A 27,772-nucleotide genomic window follows, 5' to 3' on the forward strand; every position below is an offset into this window, starting at 1 on the left:
TTCGAATTATTAAAGTCTAAAAATGAATTATTAGTCTCAATTTCATAAGGATCATTAAATTTCCAAAATTTTAAAATAATTCAAATGTTAAAAGAAGAAAAAGGGTTCATTTCACAACCAACGAAAATTCAAGTTCAGTATTAGTTTAGTTCTAGTTCAGTTCTATTTTAGTTCTAGTTTAGCTTAGTTTAGTTCTAGTTCAGTTCTAGTTCAGTTCTAGTTCAGTTCTAGTTCAGTTCTAGTTCAGTTCTAGTTCAGTTCTAGTTCAGTTCAAGTTCAGTTCTAGTTCAGTTCTAGTTCAGTTCTAGTTCAGTTCTAGTTCAGTTCTAGTTCTAGTTCATTCAGTTCTAGTTCTAGTTCAGTTCTAGTTCAGTTCTAGTTCAGTTCTAGTTCAGTTCTAGTTCAGTTCTAGTTCAGTTCTAGTTCAGTTTCTAGTCAGTTCTAGTTCAGTTCTAGTTCAGTTCTAGTTCAGTTCTAGTTCAGTTCTAGTTCAGTTCTAGTTCAGTTCTAGTTCAGTTCTAGTTCAGTTCTAGTTCAGTTTCTAGTTCAGTTCTAGTTCAGTTCTAGTTCAGTTCCTAGTTCAGTTCTAGTTCGTCTAGTTCGTCAGTTCAGTTCTAGTTCAGTTCTAGTTCAGTTCTAGTTCGTTCTAGTTCAGTTCTAGTTCAGTTCTAGTTCAGTTCTAGTTTCAGTTCCTAGTTCAGTTCTTTTCCGTTCTAGTTTCAGTTCTAGTCAGTCTGTCAGTTCTAGTTCAGTGTCTAGTTTCAGTTCTAGTTCAGTTCTAGTTAGTTCTAGTTACAGTCTAGTTCAGTTCTAGTTCAGTCTAGTTCAGTCCTCTAGTTCAGTTCTAGTTGCAGTTCTAGTTCAGTTCGTAGTTTCAGTTCTAGTTCAGTCTAGTTCAGTTCTAGTTCAGTTCTATGTTCAGTTTCTAGTTTTTTTCAGTTCTAGTTCAGTCTAGTTCAGTTCTAGTTCAGTTCTAGTTCAGTTCTAGTTCAGTTCTAGTTCAGTTCTAGTTCAGTTCTAGTTCAGTTCTAGTTCTAGTTCAGTTCTAGTTCAGTTCTAGTTCAGTTCTAGTTCAGTTCTAGTTCAGTTCTAGTTCAGTTCTAGTTCAGTTCTAGTTCAGTTCTAGTTCAGTTCTAGTTCAGTTCTAGTTCAGTTCTAGTTCAGTTCTAGTTCAGTTCTAGTTCAGTTCTAGTTCAGTTCAGTTCAGTTCTAGTTCAGTTCTAGTTCAGTTCTAGTTCGGTTCTAGTTCAGTTCTAGTTCAGTTCTAGTTCAGTTCTAGTTCAGTTCTAGTTCAGTTCTAGTTCAGTTCTAGTCAGTTCTAGTTCTAGTTCAGTTCAGTTCAGTTCTAGTTCAGTTCTAGTTCAGTTCTAGTTCAGTTCAGATCTACATCAGTTCTAATTCTGTTCTTTTAGAAAAATCAACCCATTTATTTCAAATAGCCTAAAATGCATATGACTAGACTGCTTAAAGTATCCATCCATTATTGTAGAGTGACACTACATTTTCTTTAATTTTCATTATTTTCTTTTTCGAACATTAAAATTAAATGTTTTGCTCTCCCGTTCTCTCGATTTCTTTCTGAGAGCCAATTAATTTCGAACAATTTTATTCACACAAATCTTTTTAAATCTTTTTTTCTTTTTGTTCCCTAAATACTAAATACATGTTCATTTTCATTTAAAATTTCGTTTCTTAATTTTTTGCCAATTCAGAATTTCGAAAAAAACATACACTTCGTTTGTTTCATTAGTTGCTTAACTAATGGGTGCTCGTACAGACTCGAAATTTTTCTAAACGGTGTTGAACAGACAAAGTGTGTGTGTTTATATTAAATAAAATTTTGAAAAAATAAATTCTATGTATTGTATAAATTTGAAAATCAATTTTAGCTTTTTGTGTAACTAAAATATAAAAATTAAAAAAAATATACAATAGTATTTTGAGGCCTGTTTGGCGCCATAAAAATTGACTGGAATTTTCAAAAAAAGAAGATGTGCTAATTTTCTTTGTACATGTTTTAAAGATAGAATTTTAAGTGTTTTTGTGCTATTTTTAAATTCGAGTTGAAGTGGTTGAATTTATAGTTATTTGTATATAAAACTATAAATATATCTTTTATGTGATTTTTTTTTCGCTTGCCAATAAAAAAAGACAATTTTCATTATTGGATATATTAAAGGCAAAAATTAAAAGGTAATAATTTAATTTGTTTTAAGAAAATATATTTTAATTAAAATTTTGTTAAACATACGAAAACAAATTAGGATTTATAATTTATTCGAATTTAAAAAATTCATTAATTTATTTTTTTTTTTTATTTTTTTAATTAAAATGCTGATGAAATTTAGTTTCCATTTGAACTAGAAAATTTTCAGCATATTCATACGTGACCAGTAAATCGTATTATATTTTATATTTAAAATATTTTATGTTTTTAAAATTTTTAAGAATTTAAAATGTGGCACATTTACATGATGCAAGGAAATGCCAGACCCAGAGACAGACAGATATATTTTACATAATGTGGACAAAATATGAAATTATATTATAAACTACTAGTTGTAAATACTAATTGTTTATAAGAAGAAAACTGTGCAATAGAAATAAAACAACAGTGGATAACAAAATTAAAAAGATTTCTACGAAAATATTAATGAAAATTGTTGAAGGGGAAGGATCTAAGAATAAGGGAACTAGATATGAACTAGAACTAAAATAGAACTGAACTAGAACTGAACTAGAACTGAAACTAGAAACTGAACTAGAACTGAACTAGAACTGAACTGAACTGAACTAGAACTGAACTAGAACTGAACTAGAACTGACTAGAACTGAACTAGAACTGAACTAGAACTGAACTAGACTGAACTAGAACTGAACTAGAACTGAACTAGAACTGAACTAGAACTGAAACTAGAACTGAACTAGAACTGAACTAGAACTGAACTAGAACTGAACTAGAAACTGAACTAGAACTGAACTAGAACTGAACTAGAACTGAACTAGAACTGAACTAGAACTGAACTAGAACTGAACTAGAACTGAACTAGAACTGAACTAGAACTGAACTAGAACTGAACTAGAACTGAACTAGAACTGAACTAAACTGAACTAGAACTAACTAGAACTGAACTAGAACTGAACTAGAACTGAACTAGAACTGAACTAGAACTGAACTTAGACAACTAGAACTAAACTAGAACTGAACTAGAACTGAACTAGAACTGAAACTAGAACTAAACTAGAACTGAACTACAACTGAACTAGAACTGAACTAGAACTGAACTAACGAACTAGAACTACTAGAACTGAACTAGAACTGAACTAGAACTGAACTAGAACTGAACTAGAACTGAACTAGAACTGAACTAGAACTGAACTAGAACTGAACTAGAACTGAACTAGAAACTGAACTAGAACTGAACTAGAACTGAACTAGAACTGAACTAGAACTGAACTAGAACTGAACTAGAACTGAACTAGAACTGAACTAGAACTGAACTAGAACTGAACTAGAACTGAACTAGACTGACTAGAACTAGAACTAATAACTAGAACTGAACTAGAACTGAACTAAACTGAACTAGAACTAAACTAGAACTGAACTACAACTGAACTAGAACTGAACTAGAACTGAACTAAACTGAACTAGAACTGAACTAGAACTGACTAGAACTGAACTAAACTGAACTAGAACTGAACTAGAACTGAACTAGAACTGAACTAGAACTGAACTAGAACTGAACTAGAACTGAACTAGAACTGAACTAGAACTGAACTAGAACTGAACTAGAACTGAACTAGAACTGAACTAGAACTAGAACTGAACTAGAAACTATAACTGAACTAGAACGGAACTAGAACTACTGAACTAGAACTGAACTAGAACTGAACTAGAACTGAACTAGAACTGAACTAAAACTGAACTAGAACTGAACTAGAATTGAACTAGAACTGAACTAGAACTGAACTAGAACTGAACTAGAACTGAACTAGAACTGAACTAGAACTGAACTAGAACTGAACTAGAACTGAACTAGAACTGAACTAGAACTGAACTAGAACTGAACTAGAACTGAACTAGAACTGAACTAGAACTGAACTAGAACTGAACTAGAACTGAACTAGAACTGAACTAGAACTGAACTAGAACTAAACTAGAACTGAACTAGAACTGAACCAGAACTGAACTAGAACTGAACTCGATTATTCAATTGACTGCATAAATAGACTCCTCGCCTGTCCGTCTGCATCATTTTTCACTTTTTATATTCACCCTTAATACTTTGCAACATACCTGAAGAGTAAATTTACTATCAAGCAACAAATCTAACCCTAGACATAACTCACAAAATAAAACGAAAACTAAATTTAAACTCTCAAAAGCAATGATGCTTTTATTTAGCTTTTAAATGCACAAAATTTAAGACCAGGAAAAACAAAAACAATTTCAACAAAAACAAGAAATAAACTAAAGAATTTACAAGTGGTAATAGTGGCATCAATGAATTTCAAATGATTTTATCCAAAAAACACACACATTCTCTGTAGTCTACCGACATCAATATAACACAACCAGCAAAAGAGAAAATAAATTCAAAGAAAAAATTCCATTTTAAACAAGCCACCAAAGTAAACAAACGTCTGCCCAGCAATGAGGTATTGTTAATGCCCAGCAGCCTGCCGAGAAAACAAAATACCTGTACTCTATAACGAAACTACAACCGACTGCATTTCACTATCCAAAGACTCCATAGGGCTTAATAAATACTTTATCTGCCGCATAAAGATTACCTTTCCTACTGCTTCTGTTGCACGAACAAAAAAATGCAAATATGTAAATTTTTATTGAAAATTGTAAATCTCTTTAAAATGCATTTATTTTATTTCAATGCTCTTTTTAAAATAAAATCCTATTTCCTTTTAAAATATTCAGCTTGTATTGTTTTCAAAACAAATAAATTTCCAAAAAGAGATTTTTTCGTTGCAAAAAAAATCCCACCTTGTTGTTTTTTTTTTAATTTTCTATATAAAAAATAAATATGGCGAAGTATGTTGTTGCATAGAGGAAACAAAGGAACTAAAAACTAAAACAGCTCATACACATAACATCTCTGGGATTTAATAAATTTTTTGGTGATTTTTTTTTTTTTTGGAAAAATATTTAACGTGTGGCACAATGAAAACATCAACGACGAAAAATAAATACCTAATAGAAACATCAAAAAAATACTTACTTTATATTGAAAACTAAAAGCACATTTCGATTTCATGAAGAGCTTGAGCCAAGAACAAAACTAGATCAGAACTGTATTAGACCTAGTACAGAACTAGGGCATAACTAGAACAGAACTAGAACAGAACTAGAACAGAACTAGAACAGAACTAAAACAGAACTAGAACAGAACAGAACTAGAACACAACTTGAACACAACTTGAACACAACTAGAACCGAACTAGAACACAACTAAAACAGAACTAGAACAGAACTAGAACAGAACTAAAACATAACTAGAACAGAAGTAGAACAGAACTAGAACAGAACTAGAACAGAACTAGAACAGTACTAGAACAGAACTAGAACAGAACTAGAACAGAACTAGAACAGAACAGAACTAGAACAGAACAGAACAGAACAGAACAGAACAGAACTAGAACAGAACTAGAACAGAACAGAACAGAACTAGAACTAGAACAGAACTAGAACAAAACTTGAACAGAACTAGAACAGAACTAGAACAGAACTAGAACAGAACTAGAACAAAACTAGAACAGAACTTGAACAGAACTAGAACAGAACTAGAACCGAACTAGAACACAACTAAAACAGAACTAGAACAGAACTAGAACAGAACTAAAACATAACTAGAACAGAAGTAGAACAGAACTAGAACAGAACTAGAACAGAAGTAGAACAGTACTAGAACAGAACTAGAACAGAACTAGAACAGAACTAGAAGAGAACTAGAACAGAACTAGAACAGAAACTAGAACAGAACTAAACAGAACAGAACTAGAACAGAACTAGAACAGAACTAGAACAGACAGACAGAACAGAACAGAACAGAACGACTAGAAACTAGAACTAGAACTAGGAACTAGACAGAACAACTAGAACAAAACTTGAACAAACTTGAACAGGACTAGACCAGAACTAGAAACTAGAAACTAGAAGAACTAGAACAGAACTAGACAGAACTAGACAACTAGAACAGAACTAGAAACAGAACTTAGAACAGAACTTCGAACAGAACTAGAACCAGAACTAGAAACAGAACTAGAAACAGAAACTAGAACAGAACTAGAACAGAAACTAGAAACAGAACTAGAACAGAACTAGAACAGAACTAGACCAGAACTAGAACAGAACTAGAACAGAACGAGAACAGAACTTAGAACGAACTAGAACAGAACTAGAACAGGAACTAGAACAGAACTAGAACAGAACTAGAACAGAACTAGAACAGAACTAGAACAGAACTAGAACAGAACTAGAACAGAACTAGAACAGAACTAGAACAGAACTAGAACAGAACTAGAACAGACTAGAACAGAACTAGAACAGAACTAGAACAGAACTAGAACAGAACTAGAACAGAACTAGAACAGAACTAGAACAGAACTAGAACAGAACTAGAACAGAACTAGAACAGAACTAGAACAGAACTAGAACAGAACTAGAACAGAACTAGAACAGAACTAGAACAGAACTAGAACAGAGCTAGAACTAGAACGAACTAGAACAGAACTAGAACTAACAGAACTAGAACAGAACTAGAACAGAACTAGAACAAAACTAGAACAGAACTAGAACAGAACTAGAACAGAACTAGAACAGAACTAGAACAGAACTAGAACAGAACTAGAACAGAACTAGAACAGAACGAACAGAACTAGAACAGAACTAGAACAGAACTAGAACAGAACTAGAAACAGAACTAGAAACAGAACTAGAACAGAACAGAACAGAACATAGAACAGAACTAGAACAGAACTAGAACAGAACTAAAGAACTACAGAATAGAACACAACTAGAAAGAACTAGACCTAACTAGACAGAACTAGAACAGAACTAGAACAGAACTAGAACAGAACTAGAACACGAACTAGAACAGAACTAGAACAGAACTAGAACAGAACTAGAACAGAACTAGAAACAGAACTAGAACAGAACTGAGAACAAGAACTAGAACAGAAACTAGAAACAGAACTAGAACAGAACTAGAACAGAACTAGAACAGAAACTAGAACAGAACTAGAACAGAACTAGAACAGAACTAGAACAGAACTAGAACAGAACTAGAACAGAACTAGAACAGAACTAGAACAGAACTAGAAACAGAACTAGAACAGAACTAGAACAGAACTAGAACAGAACTAGAACAGAACTAGACAGAACTAGACCAGAAACTAGAACAGAACTAGAACAGAACTAGACAACAGAACTAGAACAGACAGAACTAGAACAGAACTAGAACAGAACGAACAGAACTAGAACAGAACTAGAACAGAACTAGAACAGAACTAGAACAGAACTAGAACAGAACTAGAGCAGAACTAGAACAGAGCTAGAACTGTGCTTGAAAGGTACTAGAATTGAACTAGAACAGCACCAGAACTAAATTAAAATCGAACAAGTTCCTTTCGAGATAACGATCTAAAGAAGAAACTATTAATATAGTTAAACCCCAACTCCTATGCCCCCATATTCTTACCTTTAACCCATTTCAAATCAAAATAATACCTATTTTTACAACAATGTTTATAAAAATGAAACGTTTGCTTGGCTGTATACAAATGTGAATGGTTCGTATATAAATATAAAATAAACACCATCAACCGGAAGTTTAGTTTAACTTTAACAGTTTTATTTGTTGCAATATTTTTCGAAACTATTTTGTTTTTCGATTTTAGCGCTTTTCCAAACTGCAGCAGCTAAAGTGTGGCAGAATTTTTTGCAGATTTGAAAATTTGCTAGTAGTTCCTGCCATACTTTCAGTAGTTTATTTAAGTTGCTGTTGAACAAAAAAAAATCTTTTATTGTAGTAGTTTTGCATAAAAATTCCATGAATTTCATGGCAGCACTTAACAAGTTTCAGGTGTGCAATTCATTTTTTGTGTTAGTTTTACTATAAATACTCTCTCTGCTGCACTTTACCTCTCGCTCTCCTACTGCTAACTGAATAGAAACATAAATATAAAACTAACTTACAACCCAACATAAGCCACTAACAATTTACTACCATCACCACTACAGTCATGTTAATATTGCTGCTGCAACTGTAAATAACAATGGCCATTTTATACAGTTATTTATATAAACAAACGCATGCATGCTCATGCTTGCATCCTTAAGTTTATTGTTGTTATTTACATAATAAACTCTCATAACTCTCCCCACACTCATTCGCCCTCTTGATCCTGACAGTTAAAATAAAATATTTAACAACGTAAATCTCTAACGACAACGTCAACTACAAGAATAAACAAAAATAAAAATAAATTTTTATTTGAAAATATGAAAAATTAAGATGAGATTATTCACAATAAAACTTTTTTATCCCTTTTACCAATTAATTTTCATTTTTTTTTTTTTCTTTTTTTTTTTGCAGATTTCATTTAATTTTTGTCAATTTTTCATTTTTTATTTAATTCTCACTTTCTCTTTTACTGATTATTTTGTTATTTTATTTCCCAAGGATTTCAACTTGATTTGCTTTTTACACTTCAATAATTTGTTTAACGTTTTTACTTGTTTTGTTCAATTTTAATGCACTTTTTTACACTTTCTCTCCCTTTATTTTCTTTATTTTCAACACAAGTGAAAGTGAAATTTTTTAATGCGGCTTTATTATTTTCTTTATACCTTTTAAAACATTTATAGATTTATAATTTTTGATAAAAGTAACTGAAAAAAGGACCTTGAAAATATTGAAAACCAACAAAAAATTATCCTCAAAAATGTGTCTGTTATCAAAAAGAAAATAAATAATTAAAATTTTTAGACCCTTCAATTCCTAACACCCAAACCGTTTGATATTGTTTTTATTAATATTTAATTATTAAGAGATAACCTTGAAAGTTTAAAAACGTTACTTGTGGCAAAACAAATATGGTCTTTCCAACCTTTCATTAAAATACTTTTATAGCTGGATTATTTGATATTTGTTTATAAATAACCTTGACAACATAAGTAATGGAAATAATACTTAAGAGCCTAATCTTTTTAAACTCATACAACAAAGAAATCAACTTTTATCAGGGAAAAATATGGTCCTTCAAATAAAAAAAAATAAAAATGATTTTTTAAGGAATTTTTTAGAACTAGAACTGAAAAAGAACTAGAACTGAACTAGAACTGAACTAGAACTGAAGTAGAACTGAACTAGAACTGAACTAGAACTGAACTAGAACTGAACTAGAACTGAACTAGAACTGAACTAGAAACTGAACTAGAACTGAACTGAACTGAACTAGAACTGAACTAGAACTGAACTAGAACTGAACTAGAACTGAACTAGAACTGAACTAGAACTGAACTAGAACTGAACTAGAACTGAACTAGAACTGAACTAGAACTGAACTAGAACTGAACTAGAACTGAACTAGAACTGAACTAGAACTGAACTAGAACTGAACTAGAACTGAACTAGAACTGAACTAGAACTGAACTAGAACTGAACTAGAACTGAACTAGAACTGAACTAGAACTGAACTAGAACTGAACTAGAACTGAACTAGAACTGAACTAGAACTGAAACTAGAACTGAACTAGAACTGAACTAGAACTGAACTAGAACTGAACTAGAACTGAACTAGAACTGAACTAGAACTGAACTAGAACTGAACTAGAACTGAACTAGAACCTGAACTAGAACTGAACTAGAACTGAACTAGAACTGAACTAGAACTGAACTAGAACTGAACTAGAACTGAACTAGAAACTGAACTAGAACTGAACTAGAACTGAACTAGAACTGAACTAGAACTGAACTAGAACTGAACTAGAACTGAACTAGAACTGAACTAGAACTGAACTAGAACTGAACTAGAACTGAACTAGAAAACTGAACTAGAACTGAACTAGAACTGAACTAGAACTGAACTAGAACTGAACTAGAACTGAACTAGAACTGAACTAGAACTGAACTAGAACTGAACTAGAACTGAACTAGAACTGAACTAGAACTGAACTAGAACTGAACTAGAACTGAACTAGAAGAACTGAGAACTGAACTAGAACTGAACTAGAACTAGAACTGAACTAGAACTGAACTAGAACTGAACTAGAACTGAACTAGAACTGAACTAGAACTGAACTAGAACTGAACTAGAACTAAAAATTTTGTTTAATAAAACACTTTAAAAAGTCATTACTTAAGAAAATTGAAATATTACTCATACGTACCGTTATCCCTTTAAGTTGATAAAATAAAGGAACCAGTGTTATAAGATTTCAATAATTGTAAGAAACTTTAAAGTAAATCAATAAAGTGATTTACTAAAATATATAAACCTATGTTAAAGATATTACTTATTTAATGTAACATACCTAAGCAAGTACTACCCTAAAAATAAAAAAATTTTCTTTCAGTGAAATCCTATAAAAACAATCTTCATTAAACACTCCACATTTGATCCCACAGAAAAGAGGCCCAGACTTTAGCAATAAAAATATACGAAAAGTATGAGTTTAAGAAACAATTCTGTATAAAAAATGAAACTGAAAAATTTAAAAGCAAATCAATCATTCGTAAAGAATTTCATTTTTATGTTAAAAAGGCATAAATAACAAACAACAACACAAATATGAATACATAAAACAAAAAGTATAAATATTAAAACAGCAAAAAAAATAAAAAAACAAACACAAAAAGGAATGTTAAGTATTCATGAGAATGTATGTATAAAGAAATGTGAGAATTTACAAATCTTTAATACAACTGTAAAAATAATGTGTGTATGTTCAATTGGCTGGCATAAGTGTAAGTAGTCTTATACATACCCAGCAGTTCTACAAGGAGTTGAAGGATCCTTTTTACACCTACATATATATCTTAAGAGTTTTATACTAGTTGTCAGTGGTCACTTTAGTGCCCAGAAGTGAAATAGAGGAAATTAGTCATCATCTAAACCGATTCTTTCTGTATCTACTCTACTTTAGAAAGAAGTTATTATTATGCATTTTTATAGAAATTAGATTAGATTAAATCACTGAAAGGGAATATACTGCGAACTGCAGGTTCTACGCAAACAAGTATTTATACTTTACATATATGGGTTATAAATACAAGTGTCTACTTAATTGGCTGCATGAATTTCTATGTCTGTATGTAACTTGACTCAAATGTAAATGATGAAATGAAATGAATTTTTGCACAAAAAGGAAACAAAAAACATTTGACTTAAGTGTAGGCGCACAATTTGAAAATCTGTAAAAATCTCAGTAATGAATAAGCCTTCAATTAAGCTGTCACCAATAAGAGATCAATAAAATTTCGGTTAGGAGCAAAAACGCACACAAGAAGCTTTTAACTTAAATCTATCTAAAGTGCTGAAATGTGATGAAAACATAAAACAATTTGGCTGTGATCTTGACTAAAAGATATGAAAAAATAAAATGTTCAATACCAAGGAAATTTTGTATAGGATAGACTATAGGCTAGACTATGGACTAGTCTATAGGCTAGACTATAGGATAGACTATAGACTAGACTATAGGATAGACTATAGACTAGACTATAGACTAGACTATAGACTAGACTATAGACTAGACTATAGACTAGACTATAGACTAGACTATAGACTAGACTATAGACTAGACTATAGACTAGACTCTAGACTAGACTATAGACTAGACTATAGACTAGACTATAGACTAGACTATAGACTAGACTATAGACTAGACTATAGACTTGACTATAGACTAGACTATAGACTAGACTATAGACTAGACTATAGACTAGACTATAGACTAGACTAGACTAATAGACTAGACTATATGTATGGAAATTTTATTTTATAATCCTTTTATAAAATACAAATTTTGTTTGTGAATTTTGTTTGTAATATTTTCAAAATTTAAATAAATTTCAATTAATATTAAACGTCCCACAAATTGCAAAAGATTTAAGACATAAAGCAAAATTAACATGATTCAATGGTTTTTCTAAACAAAATCTTAACAACATTTTTAATTTACAAATTATTTTTAATTAAATCTGTCAAAACTGCCACAGAATTTCTTTGAAAAAAAAGTAAGAATAAAAGAAATTCCGATCAACAATAAAAGTGTGCAACATTTCCGGTCAAACATTTTTTCCCGCTTGATGACAACACTTAATTATTTAATCAACAATTAATTCAATTAGTTGTTTGCTTTTTTTCGCGAAAAAATTTTCCACTACAAAAAACATTTAAAGTTTTGTTCTAATGAAATTGTTAACAAAATAAATAATACCAAGCAAAATTGACGTAATAAATATTTTCTAGCCAATTTCCATAACTGACCTCTGAAATCTTATTAAAAACACAACAATGAAATTTTTGGGGCTTTAGTTTTTTGCCCCAAACAAAACCCTCCCCCCGAGCACTTGACCCCCTTACCTTTACCTTGATATTGTTTTGCTTGTTCTTGTGCAAAATGATTTCATCGCTCGTTTTGTTGAAATGAAAAAATAAAAGAAAAAACCAAACTGATTGTTTTAACAAATAATTTCATGATTTTACTTTTACTACGTAATCGAATGTCATCAAACACAATGAAGAAAAAAACAGCGATTGTTGAATAAAGAAAAAAAGCAAAAACTACTGTCAAAGTGTGTTTATCGGTGCTCAAAAGTAAATTAGAGATAACAAAACAAATTTCTTATCATTTATTTCGAGAAAACAAAAACACCAACAACAAAGTGTGAACAAAAACTTGTTAAATTTAATGTCAATAAATCGAGCTAATTTTTGTACGAAATCGTAATAAAAAAGTTATTTTTATTTTAACAGTTAGGATGGTAATTATAGTCTAAAGTCTAGTCTATAGTCTAGTCTATAGTCTAGTCTATAGTCTAGTCTATAGTCTAGTCTATAGTCTAGTCTATAGTCTAGTCTATAGTATAGTCTATAGTCTAGTCTATAGTCCAGTCTATAGTCTAGTCTATAGAATAGTCTATAGTCTAGTCTATAGTCTAGTCTATAGTCTAGTCTATAGTCTAGTCTATAGTCTAGTCTATAGTCTAGTCTATAGTCTAGTCTATAGTCTAGTCTATAGTCTAGTCTATAGTCTAGTCTATAGTCTAGTCTATAGTCTAGTCTATAGTCTAGTCTATAGTCTAGTCTATAGTCTAGTCTATAGTCTAGTCTATAGTCTAGTCTATAGTCTAGTCTATAGTCTAATCTATAGTCTAGTCTATAGTCTAGTCTAGAGTCTAGTCTGTAGTCTAGTCTATAGTCTAGTCAATAGTCTAGTCTATACTCTATTCTATAGTCTAGTTTATAGTCTAGTCTATAGTCTAGTCTATAGTATATGCTATAGTATAGTCTATAGTCTAGTTTATAGTCTAGTCTAGAGTCTAGTCTATAGTCTAGTCTATAGTATAGTCTATAGTATAGTCTATAGTCTAGTCTATAGTCTAGTCTATAGTCTAGTCTATAGTCTAGTCTATAGTCTAGTCTAGTCTAGTCTATAGTCTAGTCTATAGTCTAGTCTATAGTCTAGTCTATAGTCTAGTCTATAGTCTAGTCTATAGTCTAGTCTATAGTCTAGTCTATAGTCTAGTCTATAGTCTAGTCTATAGTCTAGTCTATAGTCTAGTCTATAGTCTAGTCTATAGTCTAGTCTATAGTCTAGTCTATAGTCTAGTCTATAGTCTAGTCTATAGTCTAGTCTATAGTCTAGTCTATAGTCTAGTCTATAGTCTAGTCTATAGTCTAGTCTATAGTCTAGTCTATAGTCTAGTCTATAGTCTAGTCTAGTCTATAGTCTAGTCTATAGTCTAGTTTATAGTTTAGTCTGTAGTCTAGTCTATAGTCTATTCTATAGTCTAGTCCATAGTCTAGTATTTAGTCTAGTCTATAGTCTAGTCAATAGTCTAGTCTATACTCTATTCTATAGTCTAGTTTATAGTCTAGTCTATATTCTAGTCCATAGTGTATTCTTTAGTTTAGTCTGTAGTCTAGTCTATAGTCTAGTCTATAGTCTAGTATATAGTCTAGTCTATAGTCTAGTCTATAGTATAGTCTATAGTCTAGTCTATAATTTAGTCTATAGTCTAGTCTATAGTCTAGTCTATAGTCTAGTCTATAGTCTAGTCTAAAGTCTAGCCTATATTCTAGTCTATAGTCTAGTCTATAGTTTAGTCTGTAGTCTAGTCTAAAGTCTAGTCTATAGTTTAGTCTATGGTCTAGTCTATAGTCTAGTCTATAGTCTAGTCTAGTCTATACTCTAGTCTATAGTCTAGTCTATAGTCTAGTCTATAGTCTATTCTATAGTCTAGTCTATAGTTTAGTCTATAGTCTAGTCTATATTCTAGTCTATAGTATAGTCTATAGTCTGGTCTCTAGTCTACTCTATAATGTAGTCTATAGTCTGGACTATAGTATCTAAACTTTGTTCCATATTCTCGATCATATTCTCTATTATTTTGTTTACTTTAAGTTTTTTTTTTTTTTTTTGCTAAATTTTATTTTATTTTCTTGAGGTTTAGCATAGAAGTACTTTAAACAAAATTTATTAGACTCAATACTTTTGAAATACACAAGTATATGGCTCTTTGTATACACATACTTAAGAAAGTGTTTATATGTATGTATATAGATTTAAAATATATTTTAAAATTTATTTCAGTTTTGTATATAGAAAAATTCACAAAAATAAAAACAATCTTTAGCTGCTGATGTTGTAGTGCTATTTCTTGTTATTTGTTCTAGTTTATTTAGATTTTCTTCTTTTTCTGGTTAGTTTCTTTTTTTTTCTGCTTTTAAATATTTGAAGCATGTGCTTGAAATCATTTTGTCTAGTGTGGTTTTCTATTTGTAGCTGTTATTTTGTTGTTGTTTTTTTTTTGTACATATTTGTATTTAGATACTTTTTGTAGTTGTTTTTCGTTTAAGTTGCAGTACAGCTGCTAAACTCTTTCAAACCATTGAGACGTGTTTCATTTACTAGACAAATTGTGTGTTTAGACCAAAAATCAAACAGGAAAAAAATAGAAATATTAGGAAATAAATACCCAACAAGTATATGTTTACAAAAAGTTAAAGCAAACATAATATAGAGAGAAAAAATGCTGCTTAAAATATAACAAGGGCTAATAAGATATACTAATAAGATTAGTTTGTTTGTTAAACAGTGGGGTAAAGAAAAATAGCAAAAAATTAAATTAAACTTAAAGGTTAAAAATATTATTTTTGTGTTAACAGGGCCCATGGTGCTGTATAGTTTTAATTAGTATTATTTTACTTTATTATTCTATAAAATTATTTAACAAAAAGTTGTTTATTTCATGTTTATTTTCTCTTTTTTGTATTTTTAGCTCATTTTTGCGCTGTTTAAGAAAAAGTACGACCAAACATAAGATAAATACAAAATTTACAATAAAATCTAAACGAAAAGAGGAAAATCTAAACAGAACAAGAAAATTTAAACGTAACGGCCAATTGCCAACAAATTAAAACAACAACAAGAGCAGCAGCAATAATAACAAAACGGCAAAACAAACAAAAATCACACAAAAACAAAAAAAAGAAAAACTAAAATACAAAAACAAACAACACGATTTATAACAAATAATAACAATAACAACAAAAACTATAAAATAGAGAAAATAGAACATCGTATCTAAACAAATCGTTTGAATTTTGCTTGCCTTCGTTTTTAATGTTATTGTTATAGAGCAAACACAATAACAACAGCAGCAACAACAGCAACCAATTTGAGTTCGTTCATTCTTGCACTAAACAAGCCCAACAACCAGCAGAGACAAATCAAAACAATTTAAACCAGGGAGCGATTAGGCACCGTTAGATTGCTCTCTACCTTTAAACACTAAGTAAAAGAAGAAGCAGCAGTACATCGACAACAACAACAACAAGAACAAAAAAAGAAAATACTTGTGCTGACAATAACAACAATACTTGCTATATGTAAAACAAACAACAAATACTCATTGAGTAGAAAAAATAGAAAAAATTATATTAATAATTTTAAACGGAAAATAAAAAGAAAACGGGAAATTTTTTTTATAATTAAATATAGATAATAAATAAGAAATTCTTATAAAATAAAGAAAAAATAAGAAAAATAAAAAAAAGTGAAGAAAAAGTGTTTAAATTAACAAAAATTTAAAAATTTTTTTTAAGATAAAAAAGTTCTTAAAAAATAAAGTTTCAGGCTAATAAAAAAAAGCTAAAAATATCTTATAGAAAAAAAATAAAATAAATTTTATAAATTTTTCCTCTAACAAAGAAAATTTGTTTAAAAATATTTATTTAAAACGCAAAAAAGTAAGCAATTAAGCAAAAAAAATAAATAAATTTAAACCACAAATAATAAAAAAATCTTAAGCTAAAAAAATTCTCAAAAAAAAATTAAATAAACAAATAAAAAAATTAAATTTTTCAAAAAAAAAACTTCAATAACAAAAAATTTAAAGTGTTAACAAAACCTCTTCTCAACTTTTTCCATCCAACCAACCAAAAAACAACCTCCAGCATAGGTACCCGTTTGCGTGAACATACTCTAAATAAAACCAAAATGATTTATATCGATGATTCAGAACCGGAAGGGGGTAAGTAACTTTAGTTAAACAGCTAAAGCTAAAAAACATCCATCAAGTTTCCTAATCCTACTTCCCCTAAAAAAAACAATAATCATTACCTCTCCATATACACACTTGACAAATCAAATAAAAATAAAACATTTGATTAACAATTAGAAATTTCTAACTGATAACGCGGTACCTAGCACCACCAATACAATATATATTTTCTAACAAATTATTGAAAAACAACTCATAAAGTTTAATTCAAAAACTGCAAAACTACAAACAACACAAGTTATATATTGAAAAAAAAAAGTGTTCTTCAAGATAATGCCAACTTTTCACTCCCTGATAAACTTCCATAACCTTGTACTTTTCTAGACCATTTGGCGTCTGTCATGGTCAAGGTTGTGTGTTATACTTTATAATGGGGTGATGACAATATCAATTTTTATTATTGTAAAATGAAACAGCATCCATAAAGCGCCTCTTCGGCAATGATTTTCGTATGACAATTTTAAGAAATTTATGTCTTAATGTTTGATTTGGCATGAACTTTTGAATATTTTAGAAAAAAATATAAATATGTATTTTTTTCCGTAAAGAAACAATTTTTGTTTAAATTGTTTTTGTAGCTAGACTATAGTCGGTAGACTATAGTAGTTTAGATACTATAGTCGAAGAGGAACTAGTTCAGTTCTAATTCAGTTCTAGATCAGTTCTAGTTCAGTTCTAGTTCAGTCTAGTTCAGTTCTAGTTCAGTTCTAGTTCAGTTCTAGTTCAGTTCTAGTTCAGTTCTAGTTCAGTTCTAGTTCAGTTCTAGTTCAGTTCTAGTTCAGTTCTAGTTCTAGTTCAGTTCTAGTTCAGTTCTAGTTCAGTTCTAGTTCAGTTCTAGTTCAGTTCTAGTTCAGTTCTAGTTCAGTTCTAGTTCAGTTCTAGTTCAGTTCTAGTTCTAGTTCAGTTCTAGTTCAGTTCTAGTTCAGTTCTAGTTCAGTTCTAGTTCAGTTCTAGTTCAGTTCTAGTTCAGTTCTAGTTCAGTTCTAGTTCAGTTCTAGTTCAGTTCTAGTTCAGTTCTAGTTCAGTTCTAGTTCAGTTCTAGTTCAGTTCTAGTTCAGTTCTAGTTCAGTTCTAGTTCAGTTCTAGTTCAGTTCTAGTTCAGTTCTAGTTCAGTTCTAGTTCAGTTCTAGTTCAGTTCTAGTTCAGTTCTAGTTCAGTTCTAGTTCAGTTCTAGTTCAGTTCTGTTCTAGTTCAGTTCTAATTAAGTTCTACTTCAGTTCCATTCCGTTCCAGTTTAATTCTAGCTTATTTCACGTTCTAGTTCAGTTCTACTTTAGTTCATGATTAGTTCTAGTTTTTAACATTAAGTCCACAAAATTTTTTTATTTATATTCCTTCATGTTCTCAAAAATTGTTCGCTTTCTCTGATATCCTTTTCAGTTTTTTGCATTTTATTTTTGCCTTATGCATAGGTGACCATTCCTTTTCAAAAACATTACCTTTTAATGTGTTTTTATTCGTTTGTTAAAAGTTTTAAATCGAAAAGGCAGGAGTAAAAAATGCCAACATTTAGTTTCAAAAATGTTCGCATAGAAATAAAACGGAAATTGTCTGTAACACAATTTGTTGGCCTAAACCGTAAGAGAAAAACAAATAAATAAATTATTTCCTAAAAAAAGGTTTATTTTGTTTTTGTTTTATATTTTTCATTGGTGGTTTATGACTGTTAAGGGCCTTAAGAAGAATATTTAAGTGTCTTTTTTTGCGAAATCTTTATTTCGCCACTTAATGGTTGTTTTATTGTTTTAAAAATGTATTTTGGGCCACTAATCGCAGTTTTGTTTAGTTGTTTGATCAAATTTTTTCAAAAAATTATATTATTGTCGTATTTTTATAAAGTTATTTATTGTTGTATGATGAGTGTGAGTTCAAGAGGCTGTAGTAAATTATGTGCTAATGATAGACCCAGGTGATTTGTTAAAATAATTTATTAGAGCAAAGGGATTTAAACAAAAAACATTTAAACAAGAATTTATTGAAGCCATGCTTTTTAAATAAATGGTCATAATATGCAAATATTGATTTAAGTGAAGTAATAAAAAAGATAAAAATTTTGCAAAAATTTAAATCAAAACCTTATCTTACATTCCTTTAATAATGGTCTTTAATTGAACATTATTTTTTAATTTTAATTAAATTCTTTTTATCAATTAATTTGCATAATTTTCCTTTAACAAAAATCTCTTCATTAAACACTAGTAATTTTAGTAATTTTCTCATTAAAATTGTTTAGCAATTGTTGGTTTTGTTGTACTTAACTGTTTAAAAAGCCTCAATAATTCTTTTGTTGTTTTAACATTAAAGAAATATTTTTGCAAATTATTTTCTTTTCCTTTTTAGAATTTCAAATTTTCCTTATTTTCTACTGTTGTACATTTGTATATCTTCTTTATGTTCAAATTTCTTTCTTAGGAAACTAAACAATAGTAAAATATTTGCTTAAGTTTTATATTGATTTTGATTTCATTCAATTTACATTTTTGGAAAAATGCAAATATTTCTACAAGAAATTAAAATTTAAGTGCAATTGTATTTAACATTTGATTGAGCAATTATATTTTTTGATAATTTTGCTGTTGTTGTATGAAATTATGTTAGGGGTGGATCAAATTGCATATGTTTTAGGGGTCTACATTAAGAGATGTTGAGGTAGGTTGTTCATGTAGAATTGAACTAGAGCTAAACTAGAATTGAAGTAGAACTGAACTAGAGCTAAACTAGAATTGAAGTAGAACTGAACTAGAACTAGAACTGAACTAGAACTAGAACTGAACTAGAACTGAACTAGAACTGAACTAAACTGAACTAGAACTGAACTAGAACTGAACTAGAATGAACTAGAACTGAAATAGAACTGAACTATGAACTTAACTAGAACTGAACTAGAACTGAACTAGAACTGAACTAGAACTGAACTAGAAACTGAACTAGACCTGAACTAGAACTGAACTAGAACTGTACTAGAACTGAACTAGAACTGAACTAGAACTGAACTAGAACTGAACTAGAATGAACTAGAACTGACTACCTAGAATGAACTAGAACTGAACTAGAACTGAACTAGAACTGAACTAGAACTGAACTAGAACTGAACTAAACTGAACTAGAACTGAACTAGAACTGAACTACTAGAACTGAACTAGAACTGAACTAGAACTGACTAGACGACTAGAACTGAACTAGAACTGAACTAACTGAATGAACTGAACTGAACTAGAACTGAACTAGAACTGAACTAGAACTGAACTAGAACTGACTAGAACTGACAGAACTGAACTAGAACTGAACTAGAAACTGAACTAGAACTGACTAGAACTGAACTAGAACTGAACTAGAACTGAACTAGAACTGAACTAGAACTGAACCTAGAACTGAACTAGAACTGAACTAGAACTGAACTAGAACTGAACTAGAACTGAACTAGAACTGAACTAGAACTGAACTAGAACTGAACTAGAACTGAACTAGAACTGAACTAGAACTGAACTAGAACTGAACTAGAACTGAACTAGAACTGAACTAGAACTGAACTAGAACTGAACTAGAACTGAACTAGAACTGAACTAGAACTGAACTAGAACTGAACTAGAACTGAACTAGAACTGAACTAGAACTGAACTAGAACTGAACTAGAACTGAACTAGAACTGAACTAGACCTGAACTAGAACTGAACTAGAACTGTACTAGAACTGAACTAGAACTGAACTAGAACTGAACTAGAACTGAACTAGAACTGAACTAGAACTAGAACTGAACTAGAACTGAACTAGAACTGAACTAGAACTGAACTAGAACTGAACTAGAACTGAACTAGAACTGAACTAGAACTGAACTAGAACTGAACTAGAACTGAACTAGAACTGAACTAGAACTGAACTAGAACTGAACTAGAACTGAACTAGAACTAGAACTGAACTAGAACTGAACTAGAACTGAACTAGAACAAACTAGAACTGAACTAGAACTGAACTAGAACTGAACTAGAACTGAACTAGAACTGAACTAGAACTGAACTAGAACTGAACTAGAACTGAACTAGAACTGAACTAGCTGAACTAGAACTGAACTAGAACTGAACTAGAACTGAACTAGAACTGAACTAGAACTGAACTAGAACTGAACTAGAACTGAACTAGAACTGAACTAGAACTGAACTAGAACTGAACTAGAACTGAACTAGAACTGAACTAGAACTGAACTAGAACTGAACTAGAACTGAACTAGAACTGAACTAGAACTGAACTAGAACTGAACTAGAACTGAACTAGAACTGAACTAGAACTGAACTAGAACTGAACTAGAACTGAACTAGAACTGAACTAGAACTAGAACTGAACTAGAACTGAACTGAACTGAACTAGAACTGAACTAGAACTGAACTAGAACTGAACTAGAACTGAACTAGAACTAAATTTTAAAAAAAATACTTTTTATTACTAGTAATAAATTAAGTTATTTTCTACTTAATAATTGGCACATTATCAACAATTTTAAAGTAAATTTAACAAAAATGTGTAAATAAATATTTGAAAAAAAATCCTTCATTATTTAAACGAATATTTTAGAAATAAATATTTAAATTAAAACAACAAATAAATTGAAACAATTAACCAAAAAATATACAGACACCAACACACATAAATTTGTATAAACAAATAAAAATATATAAACGCATTTCATAAAAAGCGGGTAAATTAACGAACGAACGAAAAGAACGCATGCAGTCATTTTTTGAAAATTTGCCCACCACACACAAGTAGGAAGTGGGTATTATTTAGAAGACATTGTAGGGGTGTTTAAAATAGTTTTGCGCTTTATTTGTTTTTGTTTTAAAAATTTAGCAAAAAGGCCTTACTCAATGTTAAATGACAAATGCAACACAAAAAGAAAAAAAATATTTAAAAAATTGTTTTAAAATGACAATTTTCTATATAGACAAAAAGAAAATACTCATTCATATAAAATTTTTATAATTTTCTTTACAAATTCCTTAAAGATGACACAACATTTTGTGGGATTTTTTTTTTCTTTAAATAATTAAAACAAATTTATTTGTTTATTACTTGTCATTGCGAATAAACATTTTTATTACAACAAATTAAGAATAAACAAAAACACGTGTTGGTTAAAAGGAATTTTATTTATTTTTTTTATAAAAATATCAAAATGTAGGAGTTATTTTTGTAACATTAAAGAAAATACGTTGGTTATCAACACCTTCCAAAATAATATATCGATTCACACGTAAGGAATTTTTGGAAAATATAAAAATGATAAAAATATTTATCTTAAGAATATTAAAAAAAAGCCAAAAGGGGAAATTCCATCTTAATAATACTAAAAATAAATCGACAGGGAAGCGGAGTGGGAACAATTAAATGTTTTTTAACATATTTTTCCTCGTGGGAGAATTTATGAACAAAATGCGTTTTTATTCAAATTTAATACAAAAAAATTGCATAAAAGGCTATAGACTAAAAGGCTATAGATAGGCTATAGACTAGACTATAGTCCAAGCTATAAACTAGACTAGACTATAGAGTAGACTATGTACTAGACTATAGACTAGACTATAGACTAGACTATAGACTAGACTATAGACTAGACTATAGACTAGACTATAGACTAGACTATAGACTAGACTATAGACTAGACTATAGACTAGACTATAGACTAGACTATAGACTAGACTATAGACTAGACTATAGACTAGACTATAGACTAGACTATAGATTAGACTATAGACTGTACTATATACTAGACTATAGACTTGAGACTATAGACTAGACTGTAGACTAGACTATAGACTAGGTTAATGACAAGTCTAGACTATAGACTAGAATATAGATTATAGACTAGACTATAGACTAGATTATAGACATAGACTAGACTAGACTATAGACTAGACTATAGACTAGACTATAGACTAGACCTATAGACTAGACTATAGACTAGACTATAGACTGCTATAGACTAGACTATAGACTAGACTATAGACTAGACTAATAGACTAGACTATAGACTAGACTATAGACTAGACTATAGACTAGACTATAGACTAGACTATAGACTAGACTATAGACTAGACTATAGACTAGACTATAGACTAGACTATAGACTAGACTATAGACTAGACTATACAGACTATAGACTACTAGACTAGACTATAGACTAGACTATAGACTAGACTATAGACTAGACTATAGACTAGACTATAGACTAGACTATAGACTAGACTATAGACTAGACTATAGACTAGACTATAGACTAGACTATAGACTAGACTATGAGACAGACTATAGACTAGACTATAGACTAGACTATAGACTGACTAGACTAGACTAGACTAGACTATAGACTAGACTATAGACTAGACTAGAGACTAGACTATAGACTAGTACTATAGACTAGACTATAGACTAGACTATAGACTAGACTATAGACTAGACTATAGACTAGACTATAGACTAGACTATAGACTAGACTATAGACTAGACTATAGACTAGACTATAGACTAGACTATAGACTAGACTATAGACTAGACTATAGACTAGACTATAGACTAGACTATAGACTAGACTATAGACTAGACTATAGACTAGACTATAGACTAGACTATAGACTAGACTATAGACTAGACTATAGACTAGACTATGACTAGACTATAGACTAGACTATAGACTAGACTATAGACTAGACTATAGACTAGACTATAGACTAGACTATAGACTAGACTATAGACTAGACTATAGACTAGACTATAGACTAGACTATAGACTAGACTATAGACTAGACTATAGACTAGACTATAGACTAGACTATAGACTAGACTATAGACTAGACTATAGACTAGACTATAGACTAGACTATAGACTAGACTATAGACTAGACTATAGACTAGACTATAGACTAGACTATAGACTAGACTATAGACTAGACTATAGACTAGACTATACTAGACTAGACTACTATAGACTAGACTATAGACTAGACTATAGACTAGACTATAGACTAGACTATAGACTAGACTATAGACTAGACTATAGACTAGACTATAGACTAGACTATAGACTAGACTATAGACTAGACTATAGACTAGACTATAGACTAGACTATAGACTAGACTATAGACGAGACTATAGACTAGACTATAGACTAGACTATAGACTAGACTATAGACTAGACTATGACTAGACTATAGACTAGACTATAGACTAGACTATAGACTAGACTATAGACTAGACTATAGACTAGACTATAGACTAGACTATAGACTAGACTATGACTAGACTATAGACTAGACTATAGACTAGACTAGACTAGACTATAGACTAGACTATAGACTAGACTATAGACTAAGACTATAGACCTAGAGACTATAGACTAGACTAGACTATAGACTAGACTATAGACTAGACTATAGACTAGACTATAGACTAGACTATAGACTAGACTATAGACTAGACTATAGACTAGACTATAGACTAGACTATAGACTAGACTATAGACTAGACTATGACTAGACTATAGACTAGACTATAGACTAGACTATAGACTAGACTATAGACTAGACTATAGACTAGACTATAGACTAGACTATAGACTAGACTATAGACTAGACTATAGACTAGACTATAGACTAGACTATAGACTAGACTATAGACTAGACTATAGACTAGACTATAGACTAGACTATAGACTAGACTATAGACTAGACTATAGACTAGACTATAGACTAGACTATAGACTAGACTAGACTATAGACTATAGACTAGACTAGACTATAGACTAGACTATAGAATACACTATAGACTAGACTATAGACTACACTATAGACTAGACTATAGACTAGACTATTGAGTGGATAAATTAAAATTTAAAACTATTAGTTTTTTGTAGTAAAAATATGCTTAAAATTTTAGCATAAATTAAAATGATTTGTCCTATTTAAAAAAATATTTGTTCTTTCAACAAATTTGTCACCATTTTTGCAACAAGTGTTAAACATGTCTATGCATGCTGACTGTTAAATACTATCTATATTTGTTTCCATGCATTTGGTTACTCGGTTATAGTTTGCATAGTTGTTTCGCACATTTATTTATTTGAATTTTAAATATTTTGGAATAAAAATCATGAAAACTGCAACAATGTGTTAGTGAGTGACAACAAAATATGTTGTTATTAAAACGATTTAAACAATTTTTGAACATATAAACATATATTGGAAAATGTTTCATATTTTACACATTATTTTTGTACAATTAAGAGTGTTTTTCCTTTAGTTTTTTATACATTTTTTTAAATCTCATATTTTATACACTTTTTTAAAATGTCTATTTTATAACATAAATATTTTTTTATTTATTAAATAAATAAAATTCTTGAATTTTAGCTATTTCAACCCAAAAAAATCAATTATTGTTAATTTTGCTTTTCTATGTTTTAGTAAGAGAGCGTCAGAGATATTTGATTATTTGTTTTATATCTTAAACATAGAAACAATATTTAAATTATTTTTTATATAAATAAATATTTAATTTATTTTGTACGAAAATTTACACTGACGTCATTTAACACCCACAAAATTATACATCATAATTAGCCAAAAAGGAAAATGTGAAAAATAAGAGACCAATTGACAAGGAGAGTGAACAAAAGAGTGGGAGGAAGAGAGCTATTGTGTCTGTATTCGGAAAAAGACAAATATTCATCAATCATGTCTGTATGGAGGTTTTCATCTTGCTATTGAACTTTATATATCTTTTTTTTTTTTTTTCTTTTATTCAAAATTCTCATCAGGTGAAGGTTAAAAATCATGGTTTTTTCACTTAAATACAAATATTTGTTTTTGCTTAAATATCAAGTGGATTTTTGGTAAAACGTATTCTCTTGTTGTTGTTTTTTTGTGGAATAAAATTATTATTTTATTTATTTTGTAAAATGTTTTTATTACGTTTACTGTCAAGAATTTATTACGAGACGAAAACAAGAAAAGTTTCCAAAATGAAATTTATGACATAAATTAAGATTCTGTATAGGAAAATATTAATGATTGTGGAATTTAAAAAGTAGTGGGGTGGTGGATTTTCAAAAAAAAGAACATAGATTTTAGTCTATAGTCTAGTCTATTGTATAGTCTATAGTCTAGTCTATAGCCTAGTCTATAGTCTAGTCTATAGTCTAGTCTATAGTCTAGTCTATAGTCTAGTCTATAGTCTAGTCTATAGTCTAGTCTATAGTCTAGTCTATAGTCTAGTCTATAGTCTAGTCTATAGTCTAGTCTATAGTCTAGTCTATAGTCTAGTCTATAGTCTAGTCTATAGTCTAGTCTATAGTCTAGTCTATAGTCTAGTCTATAGTCTAGTCTATAGTCTAGTCTATAGTCTAGTCTATAGTCTAGTCTATAGTCTAGTCTATAGTCTAGTCTATAGTCTAGTCTATAATTTAGTCTATAGTCTAGTCTATAGTATAGTCTATAGTATAGTCTATAGTCTAGTCTATAGTCTAGTCTATAGTCTAGTCTGTAGTCTAGTCTATAGTCTAGTCTATAGTCTAGTCTATAGTCTAGTCTGTAGTCTAGTCTATAGTCTAGTCTAGTCTATAGTCTAGTCTATAGTCTAGTTTATAGTCTAGTCTATAGTTTAGTTTAGACTAGTCTATAGTCTAGTCTCTTTCTAGATTTACAAACATTTTAGTTCTCATTGAACCGTTGTATATTTTTCTACCACAATAATTTATTTCATCAATTTCCTTAATTGTGGCGTATACTTAATATTTTTTTTTTCTTATTTAAATATTACTCATACTCAAAACTATGCGTTTAAATCTTAGAAAATCATAATGAAAAATGTTTTTTTCGCAAAATAACTACAAAATAAAGCTGTGACATTTCAAATTGTCATCAAAAATAAAATTATTTTGATTTCCCTCTGGTAGCAATTATTAAAAAAATTATAAAGCAAAATAAACCTACAAAATTTACAAATTGACTCACTCACACTCGCGTAAAATTTGCAAACAAGCCAGACGGTTATAAAAATATCAAGTAAATTTTACTAAATCTGCTGCAGGAAAAAAAATACAATCAAAATAAAAGAAACAGTGGGTATAAACTAAATAGCACGATTAAATTTTTTCAGTAAATAAAAAAACTGAACAAATTAATTTTGTTCATATAGAATTTTTTTATATGCTGTTAAAAGTTGTGCTATTTTTGCCTTCATTACTATTTAGTTGTGTATACAGCATCGCAACATGTGAAATAATAATTTAAAAATTGTGTAAAAAACCACACGATTACGTGAGTGCGTGCATAACAAATGAGTATAAACAACAACAGCAACAACAACAAGTACATCATGATAAACACTGCAATAGCAACAATTTAACAGGAGAGGCACCACATTAATATCAACAACATTTTTAAAACTTTATACAATTTAAAATAAAGTTTTTATAAACAGAAAAAAATCTCACTATTACCTCACTTTCATCAACAGTGAAAGACAAAACTAAACAAGCTTTTAAAAAATACATTTTTAGAATGTTCTTGCTATTTCTAATAATTTCTAAACTAGACTACACTTTTAAAATATAATTTTATAATTCCTTTAATTGTCACCCACTGTCATCCAACAGTGTAAATTTAGGTCATTCATACATTCATCTATCCATTCCAGAAACAAGCATTCATATACTCTTGTATAAATATTGTAAACCAAAGGTAGAATTGGAAATGCTAAAAAAAAAGAAAACATTTCGTATAAAATTGAATTAACCATCAACCAGTTTTCAATTATAGTATTTTTATACAAAAGATTTATACATAAAATATATTGAATTTTATGCAATTAAATGATTTTTATGATTTATTAATTGAATTTCAAGCTCTTTTTTTTAAATTACAACTCCAACCTATACAACAACAAATTAAATATAAATGAAGTAAGAAATAAG

At 29.9% G+C, this 27,772-nt stretch overlaps 1 protein-coding gene and 1 long non-coding RNA gene across 2 annotated transcripts in view; both read left to right on the forward strand.

Annotated features, from left to right (window-relative positions):
* Window positions 1-1,726: 1,726 nt before the first annotated feature.
* LOC119603418 lies at window positions 1,727-16,088 on the forward strand. The gene is made up of 2 exons (XR_005231411.1): window positions 1,727-2,193; window positions 15,528-16,088. It is a non-coding gene; the product is annotated as an uncharacterized LOC119603418 (long non-coding RNA).
* Window positions 16,089-16,521: 433 nt separating this feature from the next.
* LOC119603430 (myosin light chain kinase family member 4) overlaps window positions 16,522-27,772 on the forward strand; it is a gene marked incomplete at its 3' end in the record, with an annotated part of 49,517 nt that continues 38,266 nt past the window's right edge. The window contains exon 1 of the mRNA XM_037955461.1: window positions 16,522-16,781. Within this exon, the coding sequence (XP_037811389.1) occupies window positions 16,748-16,781 (34 nt within the window). The remainder of the gene's footprint in view (window positions 16,782-27,772) is intronic.

This window comes from Lucilia sericata, unplaced genomic scaffold, assembly GCF_015586225.1.
Source record: "Lucilia sericata isolate MDLA Ls3-8-SP2 unplaced genomic scaffold, ASM1558622v1 Contig000306F_arrow, whole genome shotgun sequence".
NCBI classification, from domain to species: domain Eukaryota; kingdom Metazoa; phylum Arthropoda; class Insecta; order Diptera; family Calliphoridae; genus Lucilia; species Lucilia sericata.